This window comes from Sturnira hondurensis, unplaced genomic scaffold (genome assembly GCF_014824575.4).
Source record: "Sturnira hondurensis isolate 20B ecotype Veracruz unplaced genomic scaffold, ASM1482457v3 Scaffold0007865, whole genome shotgun sequence".
NCBI lineage: Eukaryota > Metazoa > Chordata > Mammalia > Chiroptera > Phyllostomidae > Sturnira > Sturnira hondurensis.
Window position 1 is genome coordinate 6,654,338 of NW_028080496.1, and position 24,166 is coordinate 6,678,503.

Here is a 24,166-nt window from a genome sequence, read left to right on the forward strand (position 1 = left end):
GCACCCACAGCACCCGTGGAAGCCCAGTTGCCATGGAAACACCACTGTCAAGGCTGGAACCTACGAGGTCTCATCAGAGCTCTGTGCCCAGCATTGTTTCGGCAACCAGGCAGTTCAAGAGCATTGGTACAATGATAAGACTTGCTGTGTAGGAAAAGGTGTCTCAGAGACTGTGAAGCAACAAGGATTACACTATTAGGCCTGACCTGACGAACAAGAAGTTAGGCGAGTGGGTGGAACTGGAGAAAATAAACCGGTTACAGGCAGCGGTGGCATTAGGAATGAATCTAACTTTGGTGCAAGCGCCATTACTAGAAGTATCACTCGCTGCCTCAGAAGCTGAAGCTGCTATGACTCGGGTGGTCACACTGAGTGCCCACTGGCAATATAGAGGTGACTGCCGAGTGCCGGCTTTCAGGGTGAGCCATGGTGGTACTCACACCGGTAACAAGCCGACAGGGCAGGGATCCATGGTCCTCCCTGTTGGAGCTGGGACTTCAGGAGAGCTGTGCTCCCGGGAGCAGAAGCCTGCCCCAACCAGGATGTCTTCAAGGAAAAGAATAGCAAAGGGGCCCTATACGGAGGATGAGGGGTGTTTTTCTCCTAACACTCAGGCCAGGGGGTCAGCAGCAAAGTATGGCTCACAGGTCAACTCTGACCAGCTACCTGTTACCCTGTGGCCCTCAAGCCAAGATAAGTTTACATTTTTAAACTGTTGAAGAAAACTCAAAAGAACTATCACATTGATATCAAGTATTTTACAATACGGGATGCATGGGTCTAAACCTCTGCATTCATTAGCTCCTGCAACCTTTACAACAGCCCACTGACACAGATACTGTGACACATTATAGATGAGGAACCAGAGCCAAAGGTTGTAGACAGCGATCACACAGGGAGCGGCGAGTGCAGCCAGAATCTGGACCCAGGGACTCTGTCTCAGAGCGTGTGCTCTCCATGGGCCTCCCCCGACACAGCGCTCTCCAGCACTGTAAGGGCAGGGCTGAGTGCGGGTCCGAGAGAGAGAGGGCTTGGTGGCACAGGCCAGTGAATTCACACACGGGACGGTAACAGTTTCAGAGAAGCCAGGAAAGGCCCATGGAAGAATCAGGCGCCCTTTCTCTCATGGTGACAGGAACATTAACTTTGACCCTCGATTAAGGAGAATCATTTCCCCCAAAGACAAATTATAGTCTTCTTATTGATATACTTATTACAAAAAGTGTATTTAATTACTGTATTTTCAATTTCATCAATAAAAAATTGTGTCAATTCGTTTTCTCTCCTGTCACTTAACTGTCAGCACTACGTAAGATCTTCTGTTTTTCCCTTGGTCCACAAAGCCTAAATACTTGCTGTCTGGCCGCCTGAAGGAAACGTGTGCGGACTCACATCCCAGAGGACACAGAGCCCTGGGGCTGCTGAGGGACGTGACTGGCAAGGCTGCCTGCACGTACAAGGTGGTGAATGGCATCGACGCTGCAGCCTCTAGTTTTCAGCCTGGAAAGAACGACCTGGAACTTTGGGTCCCCTGACGCCTACTGCATCACTCCTAACCAGCCGACGAATGGGTGTCTTTCATCAAGGACGACCCAGTGGTGTCGACCAAAGATGCCTCAGACCAGGATGACTGGGAAGCTGGGAAGAAGTTCTCCACTAGCGCAGGTGGCATCCAGGTGGTAGAGGGTGGTCTCACAGTGCCCGAACACAAATGAATTGCCAAGCCTATGAACAAGAATGCATGCCGCTGCCTCCTGCTCAGAGTGAATCAGAGAGACCCACTGGGATGGCAGACTGGCCAGTCCAAGCATGGGGCTCCATGCTTCCCGCTGTGCATGGACGGCAGGGGACACGTCCACTGCCAACCACGTGGTGAGGACCTGCACTGGGTCAACCCAGGCTGGACCCCTTGCCCATCTGAGCTCTCGGCCAAGTACAACCAACTCCTCGGATGGACTGCAAAGCTCAGTTTTCCAGCAACAACTTCAGGAAGCTCCCACTCAGTAAGCTCTGGGCAGGAGAGCCCCTGTCGAGCCCCGGTGAGCTGGTGGGACCTGCGACCCTGATTTAATCATTGGTGCTCAAGGCTTCAGACACGGCATTCCAGCACGGCCTCTCCTCCTTGTCTCTCTGATGTTCTGCTGCCTTAGAACTGCTACATCCAAAGCCAGCCCTCTGACCCCTGCTGCCACTCAGATGAACCTCAGAAACATCATATGGAGCAAAAGGAGCCAGTCACAGAGGAAAAATATGGCATGGCTCCACGTACACAAAATATCTAAACTAGGCAAATTCGTGAAGATAGAGAGGACAGACAGCTGGGGTGGGGAGGGGCTGGAGGTTGTTGTTCAATCAGGACAGGGTTTCCGTTTGGGGTGACAGGTGTCTTCTGGAGATAAACAGTGGTGATGGCTCCACAATACTGTGCATACGCTCGTGCCACTGAACTGCACACGTACAGGGGCTAAAGTGGAAGTTCTGTGTTCTATACATTTTATCACAATAAAAAACCCCACCCGACCCCTGCTGGAAACCTTCGTTCTGTTCACGTGACTGACCCCGAATGCACCGCCCCTTCCCCTGCTTGTCTCCCTATCCCAGGTCCACGGGGCCGTATGACCACAATATATTCCTTGCGGACAAGAGGCGAGAACTCCAGGGGTTTACACACAACTTGAAAAAAAGCATTCATGTTCTCCCAAAACTATGAAGGAAGAACCATCTACAAATTCACGAATTGTGCTTTAGTGTAATCTCCTACTCTGAAGACTAATCAACTGTTTCAGTTGAGTCCAGACTCTTAATTAAAGCTGTCAGTGCCCAAGAGTTCATTTATAGAGCCCGAATTTCCAGTGAGAAATCGAGAAGGTAGGAGATTCTAACAGAGCTGCACAACCCCAGGCTTGGATGAAGAGGCCAAAGAGAAATGCAGCTGTCAAGTTCACTGACCACTTTTACCCAAGGCAGACCCGACCATGGCTGGTGTGTTTCGGCACACCACTTTTTGCCTTCGTTTCCTGGGTATGCTGTACTTGGAGGTAATGCTGTGTCAGGGGTGGAAAGGAGACTGACGTCCGAAAACATGGGCTTGACAGTAGCCGGTCTCTGTCATTACTCTGGCTGGAGTCCTTCACAGGTCAAATGGTCAGTGCTTATTACAACTATTATACCTTGTTTTATAGAGTTCTTTATAATTCCCCCAAGTGCTTTCCCATGTATTTTCTCCTTTGGATGATCTAGGCATCTATGTTTCTGTGACTTCAGCATGTAACGAATTATCTTTAGCAAATTTTTCTCACTTAATCATCCTCTTCTGTCACTCAACCAAGCAGGTACCAGCACTCTCCCATCACAAGGGCTGGGTGCTTATTTTAATAACACTGGAGGCAAAAGCTAATTAGGGAAAAAATCCCTTGCCATTTCAAGTGATTCATTTCAAGCCAAACATCTGCAGTCTGAGAGTCTTTGAATGACAGCCTGCCCCATTCTCTGGATATCTGGGAAGTAGAACTTTGTCTTGTTCAGGCATAAATGATACGCAGGAACACGGCGTGCCAACTGCAGGGAAGACTTGGGAGGAAAAGTCCCATGTAATGTTGTACCAGGTTGCTCAGGAGGCAGGTGGGGAGGGGAACTGTGGTCAAGAGCCTTCCCTGTGGTTTACAGGGGAAGGGAAGGTGAGGCCGAATAATTTCAGTGGGCTCTGAGGCACCGGGGCTGTCCCTAGTTGCCTAGTACCTGGCTCTGAGGGGAGGAGGGCAGGGTGCGAGACCCCAGTCCAAGAGATGGCAGGGTATGGGCTCCAGGTGGGTTGGTTTGTGTTTGAAAGGTGCACCCAAGGAGCGTGGCTGGCCGCCTTTGGGGGCCTGCTGCCTTGGCCCCACTACTGCAGACAGAAGCATCCATACGGTGGAGGCTGCTCAGAGTTCATGAAAGAAATCTGAGATTTCATAAAAGTACCCTGGTCAGTACCAGGGTCTGCTGAGCTTTTCTGTGTATAAGCAGAGCTTTAAATCTTTATCAAGTCAAATTTGTCTACGTCTTCTATTGCAATTTCTTCTTATACTTCTGAAGTTAAAAAGTCTTCACATTCTTCATAGCTCACCAAAGATCTGATAAATTTTCTCTTCCATTTTCTTACCCATTTCTTATAAGTTGTCTTCTTTAATTTTTAATTTATAATTTCTATGACTTAAATTTTTATTTACATATTTTATATTGTTAATCTATATGCTTAATAGTTAACATTATATACAATATACAATGTATTATATATTATTAATTTTAATTAAATGTTTTCTATCATTTAAATATTATTTAATTCAGTCTTTCCCAGAGGGTGCTATAAGTAGCCTTGGTAATAATGTAAGATGATTTGGGGTATTCCATTGACACAAATATTTTTGTGTTAGTGGTTTAATGATTTTGTGGGTTTTTGCAAATGAGTATATACAATCGTGGTACCAAACCTCTATTTTCACAGATGGCTTTGCTTAGTTTAAGTTTTTCAAGATGAACCCATTTTAAACTTTATGTAGAGAACAGTATGGGTGACTAACAAATACAGCAAACGGGTAACGGGGATATGAAAATGACTGAAACTTGGGAAACATCAGTTGGATCCACCTGAAATTTACTTTGCTGTCTAGAGTAGGGTAACACTCCACTGACCCCCTAAAATTCACCTCCAGATTGTAAATCAATGGCTCCAAACCACTTACTGAGTTTCTCACTGATAATGATGTATAGAAATCATGTATCAATTCTTATGTGCAGCATTTCTGGAGAGCCTGTTCTTGTTCCATTAACCTTTCATTAGTCTTTAGCGATTAGCATACTCTTAATCACTGTGCTTGACTTAATGTCTGGCCTAGCAGGTCTTCCCTCCCTGCAAGGGGTGCTGATTTTGAGGGCTGGGGTCGGCATAGGGGACGTCAGAGGTCAGTGATATGTGGACAGCAGCCTGCCCAGGAAAGCCCCTGGGGTCTGACCTGCGTGGGTTATGGTTACAGAGCCAGAGCCAGAGTTAGAAGTCAAGAGCTCCACTGTCCCAAGAGGAAATGGGAGGGACAAAAAGAAATACTAGATATTGATTTACAGTGGGAAGAACCAATGAGTCTGCATAATTAAGAACTAGACCGGGAGTGGGGAAATTTGAGGCACTAGGCACGTCACAGCATCCTTTCTGTTGTCTGGTCATCTGGCTGTGAAAGGGGAGAATACTGCCTGCTGCCAAATAGTTCAGAAGACATTTAAGTCTGTCAGGACAAGACACGTGTAAGTGTGTACAAGCATACACACATTGTACCTACAAGTATGCTAAGGCTAAAGAAGGCCGATAGAAAAATCCAGACTCAAAACCACTGTGGAAACAGGCATTAACCTCCCCCAGAGAGTTCTCATTAAATCACATTACTCCTTAAAATACACAGCTTTCCCGTGACTGTAACTGTTTCTTTGGAGTACACCAATACTTCAACTGAGAGGCCAGGCAGAACTTAAAAAAAAAAAACAAGTATGAAGAACCACAACCATACGTTCTCAAACCACATATCCTATAATCAGTAGGAAAAATAGTTTACCATAAAATAATTAGTCTCACATACAACTTTTTAAAAACCAGTACACAGGGCACAAAGTGAGCAAAGGTACCAGGGTAGGATGGATCCATCCATCCCCTGGCCCAGGGGAGGACTTCACGGCCCAGCAGCCTGGGTCCAAATGCAACCTGTCAGAACTGAAGGGACAGTGGAGCTGGAAAGGACCTGAGAATGCTTTTACTCAAAACCGTATTCCCCAGAAGAATGAGCACAGGACTCCATTAGTCACCCATCTCCTGCTCCTCACAAAGTGAACCCACTTAACATTACTTCTCTTGCCACCAAAAACCAAATTGTTATCACATTTTGTTGAACTTCTCGTGTCTCAAGTTTGGGGGAAATGTGATGGACAACATCTTCACACGAGTGGAAGCCAGAGAACACAGGGAGCAGATGCCGCAACATGCTGAGTATCCTGAACAGTATCCTCTGGGATTAACCAGAGGGAATTAATCCCACAGGACTTTGTCTAAGACTCAAATGCAAGTCACAAGTGGGAACCTTGGTGTGAATGAAAACAAATTCACGTGGGAGGCAGGGGAGGACCTGGGAGGTCTACTTCCCTGTAAGATGCTTGTGTTCGTGGCTGAGTCAAGATGTTGCCCATCTTGGAGAGGCTGGAGTGAGACCTCATCCACCCTCTCTAGTTCTCCAAGGCTGACTGTGGATCTCCTGATGATGGAAGAGGGCTTTGCAAAGAAGAACTGGGTTTATAAATAATGCATTTCCTTTGTCTTGCAGGAATTCTGGAGGCAGAGGTACAATCAGATCGGCTGTGAACAGCTTACATAGCAAATCTAATAGGTTTGTAAATTAGATTTTGTGTTCATTTGTTTTTGCTGTGAGGCAGCTATTAATCTGCTTCCCCTCTTTGCTGGATAGTGCCCTTCTTACTTAGCAAAGAGATCTGTTTTGTTTCACTTTGGCTTTGCATTGCCCTAATCACTTTGGGGGGTTGGGGGAACTGTCCATAAAAGAGTCCATGAAATGGCCTAAGGTCTGGAGGCTGCAGAAGTGGAAAACTCAGATGCTAAGAGTCACTTTCTGGAAAAGAGTCCACCCCACTCTGAAGCACTTGGGCCACCAAAGAGCACATTCATAATTTGCATTTTTGCTGGCCAATGGAGACTCTGAGTGGAATCAGGGCTTTCACCCAGTTTCACTGTAGATCACTTGTCCAGGATGTTAAGATGGAAAAGAAAACATTCAGAAACTTTGCTGAGAACTCTTAAAAACACTAGGGAGTTGATTCAGCAAGGTCAGCTTGATACCTGAATGCATCTTCTAAGTTCTGAGACTGTTCCCTCCCGTGACAGTCCTTGGCCTGGGGACAGCCTGATGCAGGGGAGCGAGCAGATGCATTGTAAGCCAGCAGATGCAGGCTTGCCACTGCCAGTGCATGGACCATGCCTCTGAGTCCCCATTCTCCAGCGACAACTGCCCGGTAGCTCTGACCTGGAGTCTTAGAAGCCCGAGCTTAAGGAGCAATGGAAGGAAAAAGAGAATGCCAAGTTATTTGACACAAACTATGGCCACTACTCAAAATGGAGAGCTTGCTTTACTTTCTCAATATCCTATTTTGGTCAGTCTGGGAATGAGAGGTCCAGTTATTCAGAGGAAGGTATATTACTTGCCCTTCCAATGTTTTGGGGTCTCTAAACCCTGTGACACCTGCCCAGAATGGCCATTCCTGACCCTAGAGGACTGACCCAGGAAACTGTCCTCTCTGTCCCTGAAACCATTGCTTCTGGATCCCAGAAGGACCTCTTAACTGTCTGGAAGTTACCAGTGAAGCTTACGCTGTGCCTGGTGAAATGCAGACATACCACGTGACCCTCTTCCACTGGGGAAAGATGCCTTCTGTTTGAAAGGGAAGATCCTGCCCCTGGAGCAGGATCTCCCATGTTCCGTGGTCACTTGGGGTTGGGGACAGAGTCTGCAGTCTTCTTGGGAGCCGGGCAGACCCACATTCAGTCCCAGGGTGTGTCAGCAGGGACCTCGGACAAGTTATTTTACCCCTCTAAGCCTCAGTTTCCTCATTCAGTTGGAATGATGATATGTCTTTTTTGAGGGGTGTTTCAAGGATGAGAATTTGTGACTACACAGATCTAGCCCAGCCTGATGTGTTCGAGGCACGCAGCTGATGCACGCTCCTGTCGCTGTGGATGTACTCACGGCATCAGGAGAGGGGCAGAGAAACGTAAGCCTGGCATGAGACTCCAGTGTCCTTGGGGTGGACAGGCTGCTAGGGGCAGGAGGGCGCGTTCATTGAGGAGGACTGTCTCAACTCACTCATCCAGCCGAGTCTGTGCAACACAGAGCACAAACAACCCATGAATAGAGGTGGTCCCCAGGGGTGTCCAGCCTGAGACCCGGGATGGCTGTGAATGCAGCCCAATGCAAAAATGTAGTTACTTGAAACATGATGAGATTTTTTTTTTGTGATTACATGTTGCAGTGTATTTAATGTATTGCCCAAAATAACTCTTCTTCCACTGTGGCACAGAGATGCCACAAGGTTGGACACCCCAAATTCATCCCTTGGCTTTACAGATAAGATGACAGGGGTCCAAAGAGACTTTCCCAGGAACCCTAGCAAGACAACGTCAGAGCCAGGGTTTAAGTTCAATAAATCCGTGGATGGTTAGGCAGGGTCCTGTCCACGTTTCTCTAGGAAGTAGACAAAGAAACGGAATTTGACTGCTGTCTGTGCCAAGGTTTCTCTTTCTTTCCCTCCCCTCATCGCCTGTGTCCCAGAGAAGCCTGCAAGCCCGTTCTGCAGGCTTCTGAGTCGGGCTCCCCTGCGAGCTTGGTGCTGTCCCCGTACTAGAAGACCTCCGCACCTCGTTCCTGCTGAGCGCGCCCAGGGGCACCTGATGTGTTCATTTCTAACAAGCATCACCCAAGACTGAATCCAAATGAAGCCGTAAGAGGCCCCGTCACCGGTTTCTGATGAGAATATCAACTCACCCCTTAGGAGGACATCCCCTCATTACAAATATCACAGCATTTCTATCACACGTGCCCACCGACGCAGCTGGGCTGAAACTTGGGGTCTTGGGTGCAGCCGCTAAACCAGTGACCCCGAGGGTCACCGTTCCTACCTGCGGCCTTTCCCAGAAGCAGCGCTACCACAGAAACGCAGCCACGAGCAGCGCCCACTGGAGCCTCATGGGATGGCAGCCGGTGACAGGTACCGGTGATTGCCGGTCCATGCACAACTCTAGAACCTTAGCACTGGGTATCTTCTGCTTCTATGCGTTTTTCCTAGAAACGGAACCACGGAGGCTTAGGGAGGTAAAGTGATGTTCCCAGTCACACAGCTTGTGAAATCTTACCACTGCACCTTCTGCTTCCTGTCATGAAAGCAGCAAAACTTCCAAAGGTCAGGTCCTCTGTGCCTCCCACAGGCTTCCCTCAGCCTGCATGTTAGCAAGGAGTCAAAAACTCTTCATCCTCTGCGAGAGCTACTCTATCTGAAAAACGGGGAGGACGTGCACAATGTGCCTCCGCAAGTGAATTTCTTCTCTACCTGCACCAAGCAAAATAGAGCATTGGTTGTAGACCCCATTAAAAAGCTGTCATCTTTTTTGAATTGGCTGTTCCAAGGTAAATGCAAAGGTCAGAGACGCCTGGCTGGGATTCTTTAAAGCTCCAGAACTGGGCATTGCAAACCCAGTTCTCACTGGGGTTGGGAGAACCCGCTGTCAGCACAGACAAAGAAGCGTCTGGCATGACCCACATGCATCTGCATGCTGCTGGCGGAGGCAGGCGGCTCCTGCCTTTAGAGATGTAATTGTAACCTAGTTTCTTAGAAACCTACTAGCACAGATTCTGAGCCTCTGAACTGAGGCAGGGCCTGGAATGCCCGGGGTTCCCGAGTTGGGTGGAAAGGTGGTACGTACCCAGAACTGTGATTTGCCCCGTGTGTATAGAGCCAGCCGGCTCCTTATCCACCCCCCCCCCCCCGGAAAGAGTTCAAATTTGAATCCAGCAAACACTTTTATTGAGCACCTGCTATGTGAGGGAGCCCCCCTGCTTACAGTCTAGTGGGAGAGATGCAGCATCAATACCTCGAACCAGGTGGATGTTTGAAGTGGCCTCTCAGTTAGTTACGAAGGATGGAGTGGTAGGATCGGGGGGGATACAAGTCTGTGTTTCCTCTCCATTAAGTCTGCTAACCATCATGATACCGGGCTGCTAATGCAACTGCCATTTGGAGTTTTGCGAAATTAACTTGGAGAAGTATTACTATTCTGACCACGGCAGCTGGGCTGCACTGGGAGTGGGGTGGGAGAAAGGCAGTTTATCACCCCCTTCCCGCTTCCAAGAATGTACGTAGGTTACGCCTTAGGGAGAAAGTTTGTGCATTCTAGAAGATAAATAGGCCTCCTTCCCTTCTCAGGTAATAACTGCAATCTTGCTCTTCCAAAGTTTACATCCAAGCCCCAGCAAAAACAAAACTATTAGGCTTGTCATTGGCATGCTAACCGATCATGTTTACCCTCTTCCTGTGTTTTTTCCCCTTCCAGAGCTGAAGTTGTAATAAATGGCTCCTCATCACCAGCTGTTGTTGACAGAAGTAATGAGAGCATTAAACACAACATCCAGCCGGCCTCAGCCAAGTGGAGGCACAACCAGACGCTGTCTCTGAGGATCAGGTAGTGGTAATTACCTCTAGGATGAGAGACAGGCTTGCCCTTCTTCAGCACAAGCCCATAAACTGCCACTCTATCATCCAAAGAAGGCAGGATAGAAATAAAATGTTTACCTCCCACTGAGGCAGGTTTTGTCTGTAAACGGTCAATCGAAAATAAAAACCCTAGGCAGGCCCTGCCGCCCAGGGTGTGCGTGTGGCCGCTCAGCTGGTGTGTGTGTGGGGAGGGGGGCGGTGGCAAGAGCTGAGGTCATGGGGCTGGAAGGAGTGGGGCTCTCAGGTCAGCAGCAGCGAGAGCCTGGGGGGTGGAGGCCACAGGGGGCTTCTCCCAGGGGACTAGGGAAGGAGATCCAGGGAAGGAGATCCAGGGAAGGAGGCGTTTCTTGCTTAGGACTGCCTGGCACCAGCACCCTTTCCTGAGGCGCCAGCCCTCTCCTACTTGCAGAGTCTTTGGAGAGCTCCCCGCCCGACACACACTCACACACAGTCCTGCGGCTGGAGCAGGCTGCCTTCCCAACAACACGGAAATGAGAAGCCATAGCTGGACTGGCTGGCCTGGGAGCTGGCACAACACCTGATGGCAAAGGCTGAGCTCTGCAGTCGCTGGGTGGTGGGAGTGGGAACCTGCCGTGTAGGAATTCCAGCTTCCACACTGTGGCTCCTTGCCTCCGATGTAGCTGCCACCGCCCGAGCAAAGACCGGCCAGTGTAATCCAACCACTCATTTCCAGGCATCAGCTGGGGGGCCCGGAGTGCTGACATGAATCAGGCACTTAGTGGGGAGACAGTATAAGCAAAGAGAGGACTGTATGATGTGGTGTACACGATAGGCAGAATTGTCTCTTATAAACAGGCAGATACAAAGCTCACCTGAGGAGAGAGTACCTCATTTTGTAAGAGAACCCAAAGGGCTGGGCAGGAAGGGAGCGGTGGGTTTTAAAGGATGATTAGGCGTTTGCCAGACATGCCGAGCAGCATATCCCTGTGTGCCGTGCTACCAGCAGGCAGAGCAGGAGGGAAGGAACGGGGCGAGGAGTTGGTGGGGTGGCCAGGACTAGAGAGGGAAAGCCTTGACTATGGCAGTGACCTGCTCAGGCCCTAACCATCGGGGCGGCGGGGGGGGAGGGGGAGCAGAGAACAAGGGGCGGGAGCACAGTGGTCAACCTTGCCCAGAGCTGCCAAAAGTATCACCACACAGAGCAGCGAGTGTCCCCTCCAGGTACACGCACTGTCAAAACCGACATGCTCCCACACCCTCATTCTCAAGGCTTAGTTTTGGGAGACGCAGGAGTGTCAGGGACAGAGAGGGAGATCTGAGACCTGGCGGCTGAGACAGTGCGAAGAAGCTGACTCCTGTCACCACCATCTGCCACCCCTCCCTGAGCACCTCTCCTGAGCCCCCTGGATGGACTCTGCACCCTCATCATGCTGCTCTAACAGCTGCAGGCCTGCACACTGACCCTTGGATCAGCAGCGCCGGGGAACCAGTGAGAACACCTCCTAGTTTCTCAGGATGGCCCAAACCAATTCCCACCAACCCGGTGGCTTACAACAACGACCTTTACCCCCTCTCGGTTCGGGGGGGCCGGCATTCCGAAGGCTCCAAGAGAGTCTCCCCTGCCCTGCTAGCTCCAGTCTGTAGTCTGTCTGTATCTTGTGACCACATCACTCTGACCTCTGCCTCCGTGATCACGTGGTTTTCTCCTCCCCTCTCCTATAAGGACACTTGCCACTGGATTTAGGGTCCATCCGGGTAATCCCAAGAACCTTAATTTTTAGTAACATCTGCGAAGATGTTTTTCCCCAACTAAAGCCACATCACAGGTTCCAGGGGTGAGGAGGTGGACAAAGATCTGGGGAGCCCACTGTGTAGCCCACTCCACCAGCTGTGAGTGACTGGCTCTTCCTCCTGCCACCCGGGCAGAGACGGAACCCCTGCCCCTTCTGGAGAAGACCAGAGTGTGGCCCTCGCGGGGGTCTGCCTCAGCAGGAACAACGTGCCTTCACCCACGGGGGACCAGAACTCCCTTCAGCTACATTTAATCACTGAAATTATTTGTAATAGAAGATTCAGTGAGATATTTGGAATGGTGTAATAATTGATAGTAACTCCTTACACTTAGTTAGAAATCCGTCTACTCACACAGGTGTTTATTTATAGGCTATCTAGAGGCTCCCTTTGCTTTTGAGTGCATTGGGATAAATCAAAGATTTTTAGCATTTCCCAAACTATATTAGTTTGTCAAGTTGTATAATACTTAGTAAAGCACAGTAAGTTAAAATAGTGCCTCTGTCTTCTATCAAGAGATACGACTCACTCAGCAAGAGAGCTTCCCCAGCGTGATAGCAAGAGATCCAGGTCACTGATAAGGAGAGACGTACAGAAGGAAGGAGAGACTGGTGCCTGCCGAGCGATCTAGCTGCCGCTTGGCTACAGCAGGGGTGCCCCAACCTGGACACGTTAAATCACCTGTGGAGCTCTAGAAAGTGTGCTGAGACCTGAGCATCCCACTGGGAGGCACCACAGGCTGCGAACGTCTCAGATCCCACAGGCGCCCTGGGGCAGCAGTGGAACCATCTGTACAACGGGGCGCCCATCCTGCAAATTCTCTCATTTGCAAAGCATGTGAAGATCCTGTTCCTCTGGGGCTCTGGGATAAAGCAGACTCTGTACCTGAAAAGGCATCGTTGTATCCGTTCTAGATGAGAGCTCACTGCGGGGAATGAAATTCATTCCAGCTGACCTGGGTACCGAATTTCTTTCTATGACTTGAATCATTTCTAATGATATTTTTGGTGGTTTAGAAAAGAAAACCTCTGATTCCTGGGGACCAGGCCTACATGGTTTGAGTAAATCTCTCTGGTTCTTCTTCTAAGACACCCAGCCTTTTTACAACTACATCCTATGGTAGATGATTCCAGAACTTTCCCCCTAAAGCAAAGTCACCCAAGAGCCTACAAAGCTGACTTTTGATCACCTTTGCTTTGAAACAACACAAAGCAACCACACTCTGCAGGACTGGAGAGGCATCACTGCTTACAAACCTCCAACTAGACAGCAGTTCGGGGGTGGGGAAATCACACCCCACAAAACAGACCAGCTGAGGACTAAGTCTCTCAAAGGAAGAGTGATTGACATACCTCACGGTACCCACATTCACATTCACCCCCTGGGAGGCCCCTAGGCCACAGAAGGCTTCCAGGGAAGAAAATAGGCCCCTGAGGAATGAGGGACATTTGTCATTCCTTTCTGCTCCCAGTTCAGGACTCGCGGCCAGAGGAGGGCTCTGCATCCTGCTCAAGGAAGGGGAGCAGTGTGACCTCCACTGGGTCTCCCTGAGATGGAGGGTTTCCTGGGAACTGCGGAAACCAGGCCGTCCTGGGAGAGCCAGAACGCGGGCCGCCCTCTGTGGCCAGCTCACTCGAGTCCGAACGCAGTCATCTGCCGTGGCAGCTTGCACTCCTCACGGGAAGTGGGCATAACCAGGGCAGCCAGAGTGGCCGCCACCATGACTGCCGCTAGGCGATTTCTGACAGTTCCTGCCTGGAACCTCTGAGAGCATCTGACCTCTCAGCTCCGTCTGTGAGCTGGGCTCCAGCTGCCCTGCAGGGTGACGAGGGACAGGAAAAGCTGGGTTGGCAAAGGGCCGCTTTGTACCAGGGAGACTTATCCTTGTGTATGTTTGGTTCTTACAGGAAACAAATCTTAAAGTTCTTGGATGCTGAAAAGGACATTTCTGTCCTCAAGGGAACTCTGAAGCCCGGGGACATCATTCACTACATCTTCGACCGAGACAGCACAATGAACGTGTCCCAAAACCTCTACGAGCTCCTCCCCAGAACATCCCCGCTGAAGAACAAGCACTTCCGGACATGTGCCATCGTGGGCAACTCGGGGGTCTTGCTGAACAGCGGCTGCGGGCGGGAGATCGACACACACAGCTTTGTCATAAGGTACCCACAGCAGCGACTCTGGGCCAAGAGCAGCAGGCACACTGAAGCTGAATGTCACCAGGTGTCCCAAGAGGTTGAAACAAGACACACTAGTTGGGTTAGCCTCGATCTTGTAGGTTGTGTAACAAGTGTGCAGTGTGAGTAGAATGGAATAAATGCATGTAAAATAGAAAAAGATATCGATGCCTCTGGTCTGAACCTTGACTACATGTTAAATCACACGGGAAACTTTTAAAACTCCCAATGTCCAGACTGCACCCCAGACCAATTACATTGATCTAGAGGGTGGGGGGCATGTGGCCCAGGGAGCCAGTAATTCTGTTACGCAGTTAAGGTTGGAAAGCGCAGCGGTAAGTGGTCCGTGGCCCACAACCTATTTTTATCGATAAAGTTTCACTGGCACACAGCCACACCCATTCATTTTCATATCCTCAATGGCTGCTTTCTTACTATAATGTAGTATTGTACAGTTAGGAAGGGTTGAACTATCGCAACAGAAAGTGCATATAGCCTGCAAAGCCTAAAATATTTATTATCTGACCCTTTACAGAGAAAATTTACTGACCCCTGGATAGAACCTGATACAAAAGATTAGTAAGAAAATCTCCTGGTTGGTACAAGTTTGCAAAACTCTTTCAAGCACTGGAGAAGATTATATTCTACCAGTAATTTTATATCCTAAAGTCAAAATCTGGGAAGTGAGAGAGCAACAAAGGAACTTGAGTTTTGTACTTGACCATTATTCTCATTAAAATATCACCTCTCACTTTTCAGTCACCTGGGACTCACCTGGAGATAGTTACCCAGAGCTCTGACACCCGACCCTAATCCGGACAGACTGGGAAACAAGGTCTTCCTGTCCCCTGGTCAAAAGTAGGGCACACAGAGCCTCGAGTTTCACCTAACATTGTCCTGGCCCTGGCAGAATTGGACACGCATCTCACATTTCTGTTGGGATTGTCCCTGGGCAAAGAGAGCCTCGTCCTGGGGCTCTGGGAAGCAGGCTCATTCTCAAGCTCCGTGAACCTCAGAATGTGGGATAGGACAGCGTGCTCACTTCTGCACCCACTGGGCTGGAAAAGCCACCGCAGCCTGGCAGCCGAACCTGCTTCGGTTTCTTATCTTTTGCCAGGTTCTTTTATCATTTGCTCTAGGCCTTTATAATGGCTCAGCCCCCACCTCTCAAAGCCCTCCAGTATAAAGATTGAAGGAGGACGAGAAAAAAAGAAAGGAAATGTGACAGGTTAGTCTGATTGGGAGCCACAGAAGGGGTGAGGGTGGGGTGCGGCGGGCAACAGAGAGAAAAGGTTGAGGCGGAGAAACCAGCTTGAGGAAAGGCAGCTTCGTGGATCACGGAGGTCACGGCTGCACCACACACAGGTTGCCGAAGGTGCTGCTGGTCCCCACAGGGTCCCCATGAGCTGTAATGCCAGGTTTAGGAGACTAACTTAGGGTATATGTGTGCAGTCAATTCCCAGATATTTGGGGATGAAAATTCCATTGTGCACATGCACACACACACCCTTTCATAGGGAGAATCCCATAAACAAATGCCCTTCCACATGGCATTTATTACCACGCTTAGTTCTCCCAACAACCCTGTCGGGAATGTTTGATTGTGTCCTGGCTTTTGCAGTGAGGACACTGAGGTAGAGAAATTCAGAAGTGGTTGCCTGGCTAGATCTGGCCAGTGCTGGGCCTTGGGCGTGAGCTGCCTCTCTCACTTGCAGCCTTGCCTTCCGATACCAAATTCTGTCCCCTCCAATAAATACAACTTCATCTTATCATTGCTTAACTGTTGCATAAAATGAAAATCGGTCCGTGTCACACTCTTGCTCAAGAAACTTCAGTGGCTCCCTGTCACCATCAGAACCAAGTCACTGACACACAGGTCCTGCAGTATCTCATCCTTCTTGCCTCTCCTGCCCTATCTTCTCCATGCAATAGGCTCCAGTCACACGAAATTACTTACCTTCCCCTAAATATCCACACTATTTCCCACCTCTGTGCCTTTGCACACAAATCTTACACCGAAAATGCCATATACTAGAGTGTTTGCTAAACTGCCTGGCTGTAAGACTTACCTAAAGAGCTTGGGGAAATAAATATGAATTCCTAGGCTCACCTGTGGAATCTGGATCTCCAGGTGATGAACCTGGGTAACCTGTGTCTTTAACAAGTGACCGAGGTGACTCTTCCGCCTGGCAAGGTGGAGAAACACTGTCTTAGTGTGCCTTTCCCACTGGTGGACTGCTGTGCATCCACCCTTCCAGATTCCCTCGAGGGTCACCACCTCCAGGAAGACCATCTGATGTTCCTCCTCCCCCCACAATTATGACGACGATCGTTACAATAACTAGCAGTAGTTACTGAGTCCTTACTGTGGCCCGGCAGTGTCGTAAGGACCGGGGTGCACAGTGACTCCTCTGGGGCCTGGGAGGCGTGCTGCTGTGATCTCCACCACAGCTACAGAAACTGCTGTGGGTATTCCTTCACCATGAGAGAGCTCTCAGGAAGCACAGAGAGGTTGAGCAGGTTGCCCAGAATCACACAGACAGAATCAGAGCTGAATTCGGAAGCTGGGAGTGTCCCTTCAGAGCCCTCCCTCAGGCACCTACTGTGACTAGGTCACACCTACCAATCACACAGTCATCTTGTGGGCTGAGGGATGGCGTACTTGCTTCTTTCCTCCTCTACTGGATACTGAACTCCAGAAACAGGTATTTGACATCCTCAGGGTGCAGTCAAGTTCTACGCACACGCTAAGAGCCTAGTAAGTAAATGTGGCAGGAAAAGCGATGACAGGGGAGCCGGTGAGTGCAGGAGGCTGCCGCGGGTCTTTGTTTTAGCGGGCAAAGGGTGGATAAAGTGAAATATAAGCAGAGGTGCCTCAGCTTTCCCAAAAGAACCATGTTGCTTTCTTCTCGGGAAGGTGCAACCTGGCCCCGGTGCAAGAGTACGCCCGGGATGTGGGGCTGAAGACAGACCTGGTGACCATGAACCCTTCTGTCATCCAGCGTGCCTTTGAGGACTTGGTCAACGCCACGTGGCGGGAGAAGCTGCTCCAGCGGCTGCACAGCCTCAATGGAAGCATCCTGTGGATCCCCGCCTTCATGGCCAGGGGTGGCAAGGAGCGCGTTGAGTGGGTGAACGAGCTCATCCTGAAGCACCGCGTCAATGTGCGCACTGCATACCCCTCTCTGCGTCTGCTGCACGCCGTCCGCGGGTGAGCTGCCCCTCTCTTGGAATGGGGGCTGTTAAGATTGGGGCGGGTGCCATGCTTGGTAGGCAATACTCCTTTCCCGGGTTAATGTCCATTTCAGCTGCCCCACTTGCTAGCTGTGTGACCTCTGCAAGCCAGCTGGCCTTTCTGAGCCTCCCCTCCTGAGAAACGAGATGGGTGGCAAGTGGGTTTCATCTGCCATGGCAACTTCGACCAACTGGTAGTGCCCACCTGGAGAGCAGTGCTGAGAGTAAACCATAAGGAGGCCAGCATGCAAGCAGGAATACGTATTGGGAAGCTGTGACTAAGTACCACTGGCTGGATGGCTCAGACAACAGAAATCTGTTATCTCACGGTTCTGGTGGCTCGAAGGCCCACATCAAGGTGTCGGCAGGGCTGGTTCCTTCTGAGGGCTCTCAGGGAAGACTCTTTCAGGCCTCTGTCTGCGGCCTGACAGTGGCCACTCTTCATGTTCCTATGGCATTCCCTCCATGTGCGTGTATTCTCCAAATTTCCCCTGACTTTAAGGGTGAGGCACACTGGATTAGGGGCCATCTTAATGACCTCCTTTTAACTCAGTGACTTCTGAAAAGAACCCTTATCCCCAAATAAGGTCACACTATGAGGTACTGGAGGTTGAATTCAAGACAGCATTGGAGCTAGCTAGCCGCTTTCCCACTCAGAGTCTTGGATTCAATGCCCCTGTGCTACGAGAGTCCCTAAGCACCAAGTATTCTCAAGATTCTTGCCCACCTGAGATAGTTCATGGGCCTGGGCATTGCAGAGTGGGCAGCCTGGTCCAGAGACCCTGAGCAGAAGGCTTGCCCTGCAACTCCTACCACCCCTGCCCCGGCCTGAGCAGCTCTTCCCAGGGACTTCCAGCTCTGCCGGCCTGCGAACTGGCACAGCGCCTGGCTGGCTATTGGCGAGGGAGGTGAGCGACTGAGGGGGAGGACACCAGGCAATGAGTATGGCTCTGGGGAGTGGGAAACTGGGCAGCAGCTGGTAGTGAATGGCTCTAATTCAATTATAACGATGGGGAAGGCTGTGACCCACAAAGAGGGCAGGAAAGCAGACCCATTCATCTGCCCAGCCCACAGGCCTGGTGCAGAACTGGCCTGCGAATTGGTGCTTAATTAGGGACCAGGAGTGCTGAGCCGAGACTCTGGGATGGCACTGATCCAGTGGGCATCCCTGCCAGGGCTGGAGCAGCGTGTCAGGGAAGCAGGCCATGCTACTTCTCAGTGGGGAGCAGGAATGAGGACCAGTGGGCAGTGACAGATCAGGCACAGCCCAGAGACTACGGGGAGACCAGCGAGGGCTGGGGGTGTCCCCAACCAGATGTGCCCATTGCAGTGCAGAGAGCATGCCCCGTGCACCAGTCACAGGAGCTGGATGCCAGTCTTCCCCAGCGGACACCGACTGTGGACATGTGTTCCATAGGGGTATTCGTGATGAAGAAACTCAGGCACAGCTGGCTCATGGCATTTGGTCATTTTTAATAGATTATGTCTAATTTTTTTAAAGATTTTATTTATTTATCTTTAGAGGGGAAGGGAAGGAGAGAAGGAGGGAAATATCAATGTATGGTTGCCTCTCGTGAGTCCCCTGCGGGGAACTGGCCTGCAACCCAGGCATGTGCCCTGACTGGGAATCGAACCGCGATCGTGTGGTTCGCAGGCCTGAGCTCAATCCACTGAGCTACACCAGCCAGGGCAGATTACGTCTAATTTTGTAACAGCAATGCACATAGTAAAAATCCAAATAGTGTAAGAGGACTTAAAGTGAAAAGGCCTCCTCCACAGAGGCAGCCTTATTAAACTGCTTTCTGTGTGTCCTTCCAGAAAAAAAGCCCCCTTCACACATAAGGCAGCATGTTTTAAGCAACACCCACATCGTGCTAAATTCTGGAAATTATTCCACATTGACAGATGCCACCTTGCTTTACTTCTCAGCTTCCTAGCCTTCCACCAAGCCTGCGCCACAGTTAACGTAAGCACAGCCATGGGTGGTGGGGGACACAGTGGGTGTCTTCATCTTTTGCTAATATAACCAGTACTACAGTGATCGTCTTTCACTGACACCTGCACACATAGTTTTGTAAAAGGCTTGCTTTTTAGAAGTGTCACTGCTAACAAGAGAGGCAGATACATGCATTATTAATTTTAAAGACACTGCCAAGTTATACCTAGGATTATTAAAAATGCTTATTTTTCTGTAACCTCGCCAACATGGTGTATTATCTTTGCCAATCCAGTAGAAAACAGCATCTGATTGTTTGAAATTAGATTCCTTTCATTACAGATGAGGGTGAATGTAATTTTTCAGTTGGGACTGGCATTAGTTTAAATCTCATAATCTAGCCAAAAGGTTTAAGCTCCCCCACGCCCCCTCCACCAAGAAACGGTCTGGCTGGGCCTGTACAGTCTCTTGACTCTCTGGGGGTCCCACTCTGTAGCAGGGGGAACCCCTCAAGTAACCAGCATCGTGTTTTTCCTTTTCTCCTGGCAACATGCCGTCTACAATGCCGTTAGCCTGCCTTTCACACGTGCAGACCCGACGGCTGCCTAGAAGAGTGAGGCCGGGGCTGTGTGGGTCGGCCTCCCACACAAAACTACCGTGGTCTCCTTCCCTCGCCCTGCCTGTGCCCTCGGAGGGAGCCTCTAGCCTCTGCTCACTCGTTTTCTTTCATTGCTTCATTAAGACTTGTGAAGCTGCACCCACTTTATGTATGTTCTTTGTGCACGTGCTATGCTAGGATCTGGGGTTCATGCAGAAGCCCATCCACTTGCTCCCAGAATTCTAAATTATAAAGGGGGAGAAAGACAAGTTCACAAGTAATTACAGGGTAGCATGACAGGAACAGGAAACCCTCTGGGTAGGTCTGGGAAGAGTTCCTGCGGGAATTGACATTGCAGCTGAGACCCTAAGAGGGGGCTGCCAGTCAGGAGCCCTGGGAGGTGATGGGGTACTGGAAGAAGCCAAGGAGTCCCTCATGGCAATGCGACTGTGCTTATCAGGTGGTGGGAGGGATTTCAGGCCGAGGTCTCAGGGTTCACAATCCTGGCTGAGGCCACTGGCTGTTATCCCGTGGATTCCAGGAGTCACTGGAAGGTTTTTGGTGGCACGGTCAGACTGGAGGCTAGCTGACTTACTGGGTTAAAGATGGAAACCTGGGCACAAGGAATCAGCTTCAAGCATCCCCAGGCTCGAGCAGCTCTGCACTCTAGCCCCAAATTCTTACCATTACTGCAAAACTGGGCAGCCTTGTCCGGACCTGTTCCTCAAGACAGCAGAGTCTTAAACAGTGCTTCCGAGGACAGGACAGCAACAGGCCCAAGGATGACAACGTGAGTGACAGGAGACCGGGAGCCAAAGTGTTCCGTTCCAGGCCTCACTGCTGACTGTGCACAAAATAGCAGCAAGTGTCCCTCAGCAACCGCCTACGAGGCACTCCTGCTCCTGAAGGATGAAATGAGCTACATCCCACGAAGTGCTTTTAGCTTCTTGGAGAAAGCCCTTGTGGTCTCTTTTTCCAACACTGGTAGCCCCCATTCTCGCCACACATCAAGCCCAGGCATCCAGGGAGAAGGACGAATGTGCTTTCGAGATGCTTTGTCAAGCCTCATTTATTGCTGTCCATGCTCATAAAATACAGTGCTTAACAGTTTTGGCAACTGGGGTAACCAATTTGAAAAACAATTACTGCCTTCTTTGAGATTACTTCGCCTTCTAATTAAAATCTCAAGCCTGGGCCATTAAAGGTGCACTGTCAATATGATGTCCCAGATGCACCCAGCTAACCGCATTTGGGAGGGCATTAATTAGTTAGTGTTTTAACACCCAGCTGTTATCCTAAGGAAAGAAACAGTCTACAAGTCAGCCAAGTGCGCAGTCACTAAATTGGCCGGAGCAACTGAGAAGATATAAAGGGAATCAAGAGTGTTTTGTTCCTGCAGAACTTGGCCAGCCTCTCTTACAAGCTGCTCATTAAACAGCACCCTGTGTCCCTGTCAGATGTCTCTCAGGAGTTCTTGTTTACCTGTGGATGCAGAACAGGAAATAGGTGGAGCCCTGCTGAGTTCTCAATTCATCCCAGAGCCTCATTTAATGTTAACACCTTTCCCAGTGAGTGATTCGGAGTGAAAAGCCTGGCACAGATCTGAGAGGCTGGGCATTTCTATTCCTGTCCCAGCCGGCCACAGTTACAAAGCTGCGTGCACTGCTCACATCCTCCTTTCTCCTTTTCTTCTTCTCCCCATTTTTCAATTTTACTGGAGTTGAACATTTGCTGGGTGCAAAAGAAGTCAGGATACTCAAGGTGAGGCTGGGTTACAATACCAAACTCTGGAACCCTTACGGTTCATCATGGCAGAAGTTCATTTCTTGTTTCTGCAAAGTACTGTGTGTTGGAAGGGTCTCTCTTCCAACCAGTGACTCAGGGATCCAGGATTTGTCCATCTTAAACTGACAGCATCTTTACAGGAGGCTCTGAAGTTCTCCAAGGCAGGAGAAGAGAAAGTGAGGACCTGATCTTGAGCAACATGAGCCCAGAAGAAACATAATTGCAGTCAAAGCCTACAGGTCAGAACTGGTCACGTGACCCCAGCCCAAAGACAAGGAATTCTGAGAGAGACAGGAGACCACGTGGAGTATTTGCTGAGCACTACTCTGTCTGCCAGAGGGCCTTGGCTGCAGCAGGCACTGAGCCCGATGCCTTTGAACCCCCTACACAGGAGCAAAAGGTGTGGCCCCTGCTCTTGAGGACATCAGAGTACAGTTTTGCACAGGAGACCAACCCACACAGTAGTGGATTGTCAGCCCAGGATGGTAAGCACATTGGGAGAAGCAGAAACAAAGCTCTTGATAGTAATGTGGAAATGATAAAGTCAATTTGAGCTAGAGACATGACGATAGAGCAAAGGAAACATTTCCAAGAAGATGTGATGTGCCATGCGTGCTTAGTTCAGGAAGGGATAAAAGAGAGAGAGAAAGAGAGTTCACTGAGGGGACACGTGAAGGAGAGGCACGTCCACGGAGAGAGCGCATCACAGGTCTGTGTAACCAGACCCAGCCATGAGCTCCTTAGATGTTTCACCACAGGTTAAATTCTTCCCTCCCTCCCCACCTCTGGGCATAGCATTAATAGCCTGCAAAGAAATTTATTTCTGAAAGCCTTGCCCTGTTAAGTCCATACTATCAGAAAATAAACAAACCACAAATCCCTAAAAGGGCATGTGGCCAGTGCTAGGGCTTGACCTGGTTCAGGGAGTGGTCAGTGAGATACAGTTATGCAGAGACACTGCCAGTTGGCTGCATGTCCCTGATGGTGTCAACAGCAGCTGTAGCTGGCTCTCCCAGCCCCAACTCTCCCAGAAGCACACAGGGTGGAAAAGATCCAGGAGGCAGGCGTGGAGGAGCTGCATGTCGGCTGAGTTCTATCTAGCCAGCTGCATGAGAAGTCTGAGTCTTCTCAGGCAAGTCACCCTGGACTCACATGGTTTCCTCTGTTGTCTGAAAGAGGACAAATTCAATCCAGGAGACCCACAGATAACCCACAGACATGGTCTGTTTGACCCACCCAATGAGGCCACAGGTGGTATTTTTAGAATTTTTGTAAATTAGTTGCCAACATTTAAACACTTGGAGAATTTACATTTAAAAATCCAGATTTTTGATACTCTTGATGAAAAGAAGAAAATCTGTCACCACCACACTCAACAACAGTAAAACTGCCTACCGCTTTAGAGGCCACAGTCCCCACCACTCCTTACTGTCTTAGCAACACTGAGTTCACGTGTTAGTTTTCCGTACATATGTCCCACCTCCCAGCTCACTCAGTTATATCCCCTGCCAGGCAACTGGGCTAGACAACTCTCCAGGCCCAATCATCCTTAAAACTCTACAACTATTCCATGTGCTTACTATTTTTCCTCCTTTTGTCTGAATATGTGTCATTCTTCAGTTCCTTTGGCACAACCACCTTCCAGTTAGAGCAAGGGTTCACAGGCTTGGCTGAATATTTGAATCACCGGGGGAGGGGGGGGGTAAAAATTCGTGTTTAGGCTACACCTGGAGGTCGGACCCAGTCACTAGTTTTCTTAAAGCTGCAGGTGATTCCAGCGTGCAGCCTAGGTTGATAACCACTGAGTTGGAGCTGAAAGTGCAATGGATCTGCTCAGGGGGTGCTGAGGTCCTGTTACTAGAGGTGGCTGAGCCAGGGGGGATGAGCACTTGGCCAGGATGTGTGGAAGAATCCTAACAGCAGCTACTGCCCTTCTGGGATCATTCTCCTCCATGCACTCACCTTGCCGTTACCCCCATCCCAGGGTCCTCCCAAGCTCAACGTAGCGTCACTGAGTGTAAAGAGTACTGAGGTGGTCTAAGGAAGGACTCCTTTTCTAAGGATGCCCCAACCTCAGCGTCAAACATCCTGGCCCCCACGCCCTGGCCAGCGCCTCCTATGTATCAGCAGGTGATGACATGGGATAGTCCTGGACAGTCCATTAGACCAGCCACACTCCCCCAGCTGCCCCATATCTGTTTGGGCCTCGTTATGAAGGGGAAAGAACATGGAGTTGGAGTCAGAAAGCCGGGAGGGGAGTCCTGGTTCTATACGTTGCCAGCTTGGGGTCACCTAGGTGACCTTGGGCAAGCCACTTTTCATCTCAGAGACTCATTTCTGCACTAGTGTCTACGAAGAGGCTCGTCTTGTTTCCATGAAATCACACAT

General features: G+C 49.9%; 1 protein-coding gene across 2 annotated transcripts in view; it reads left to right on the forward strand.

The window, feature by feature from the left end:
• ST8SIA2 (ST8 alpha-N-acetyl-neuraminide alpha-2,8-sialyltransferase 2) overlaps positions 1 to 24,166 on the forward strand; it is a 47,493-nt gene that overhangs the window by 18,608 nt on the left and 4,719 nt on the right. For both annotated transcript variants that reach the window (XM_037053686.1, XM_037053688.1), the window contains exons 2-5: positions 6,342 to 6,404; positions 10,133 to 10,261; positions 13,953 to 14,210; positions 17,143 to 17,436. In XM_037053686.1, coding sequence (XP_036909581.1) covers positions 6,342 to 6,404; positions 10,133 to 10,261; positions 13,953 to 14,210; positions 17,143 to 17,436 — 744 coding nt within the window. The remainder of the gene's footprint in view (positions 1 to 6,341; positions 6,405 to 10,132; positions 10,262 to 13,952; positions 14,211 to 17,142; positions 17,437 to 24,166) is intronic.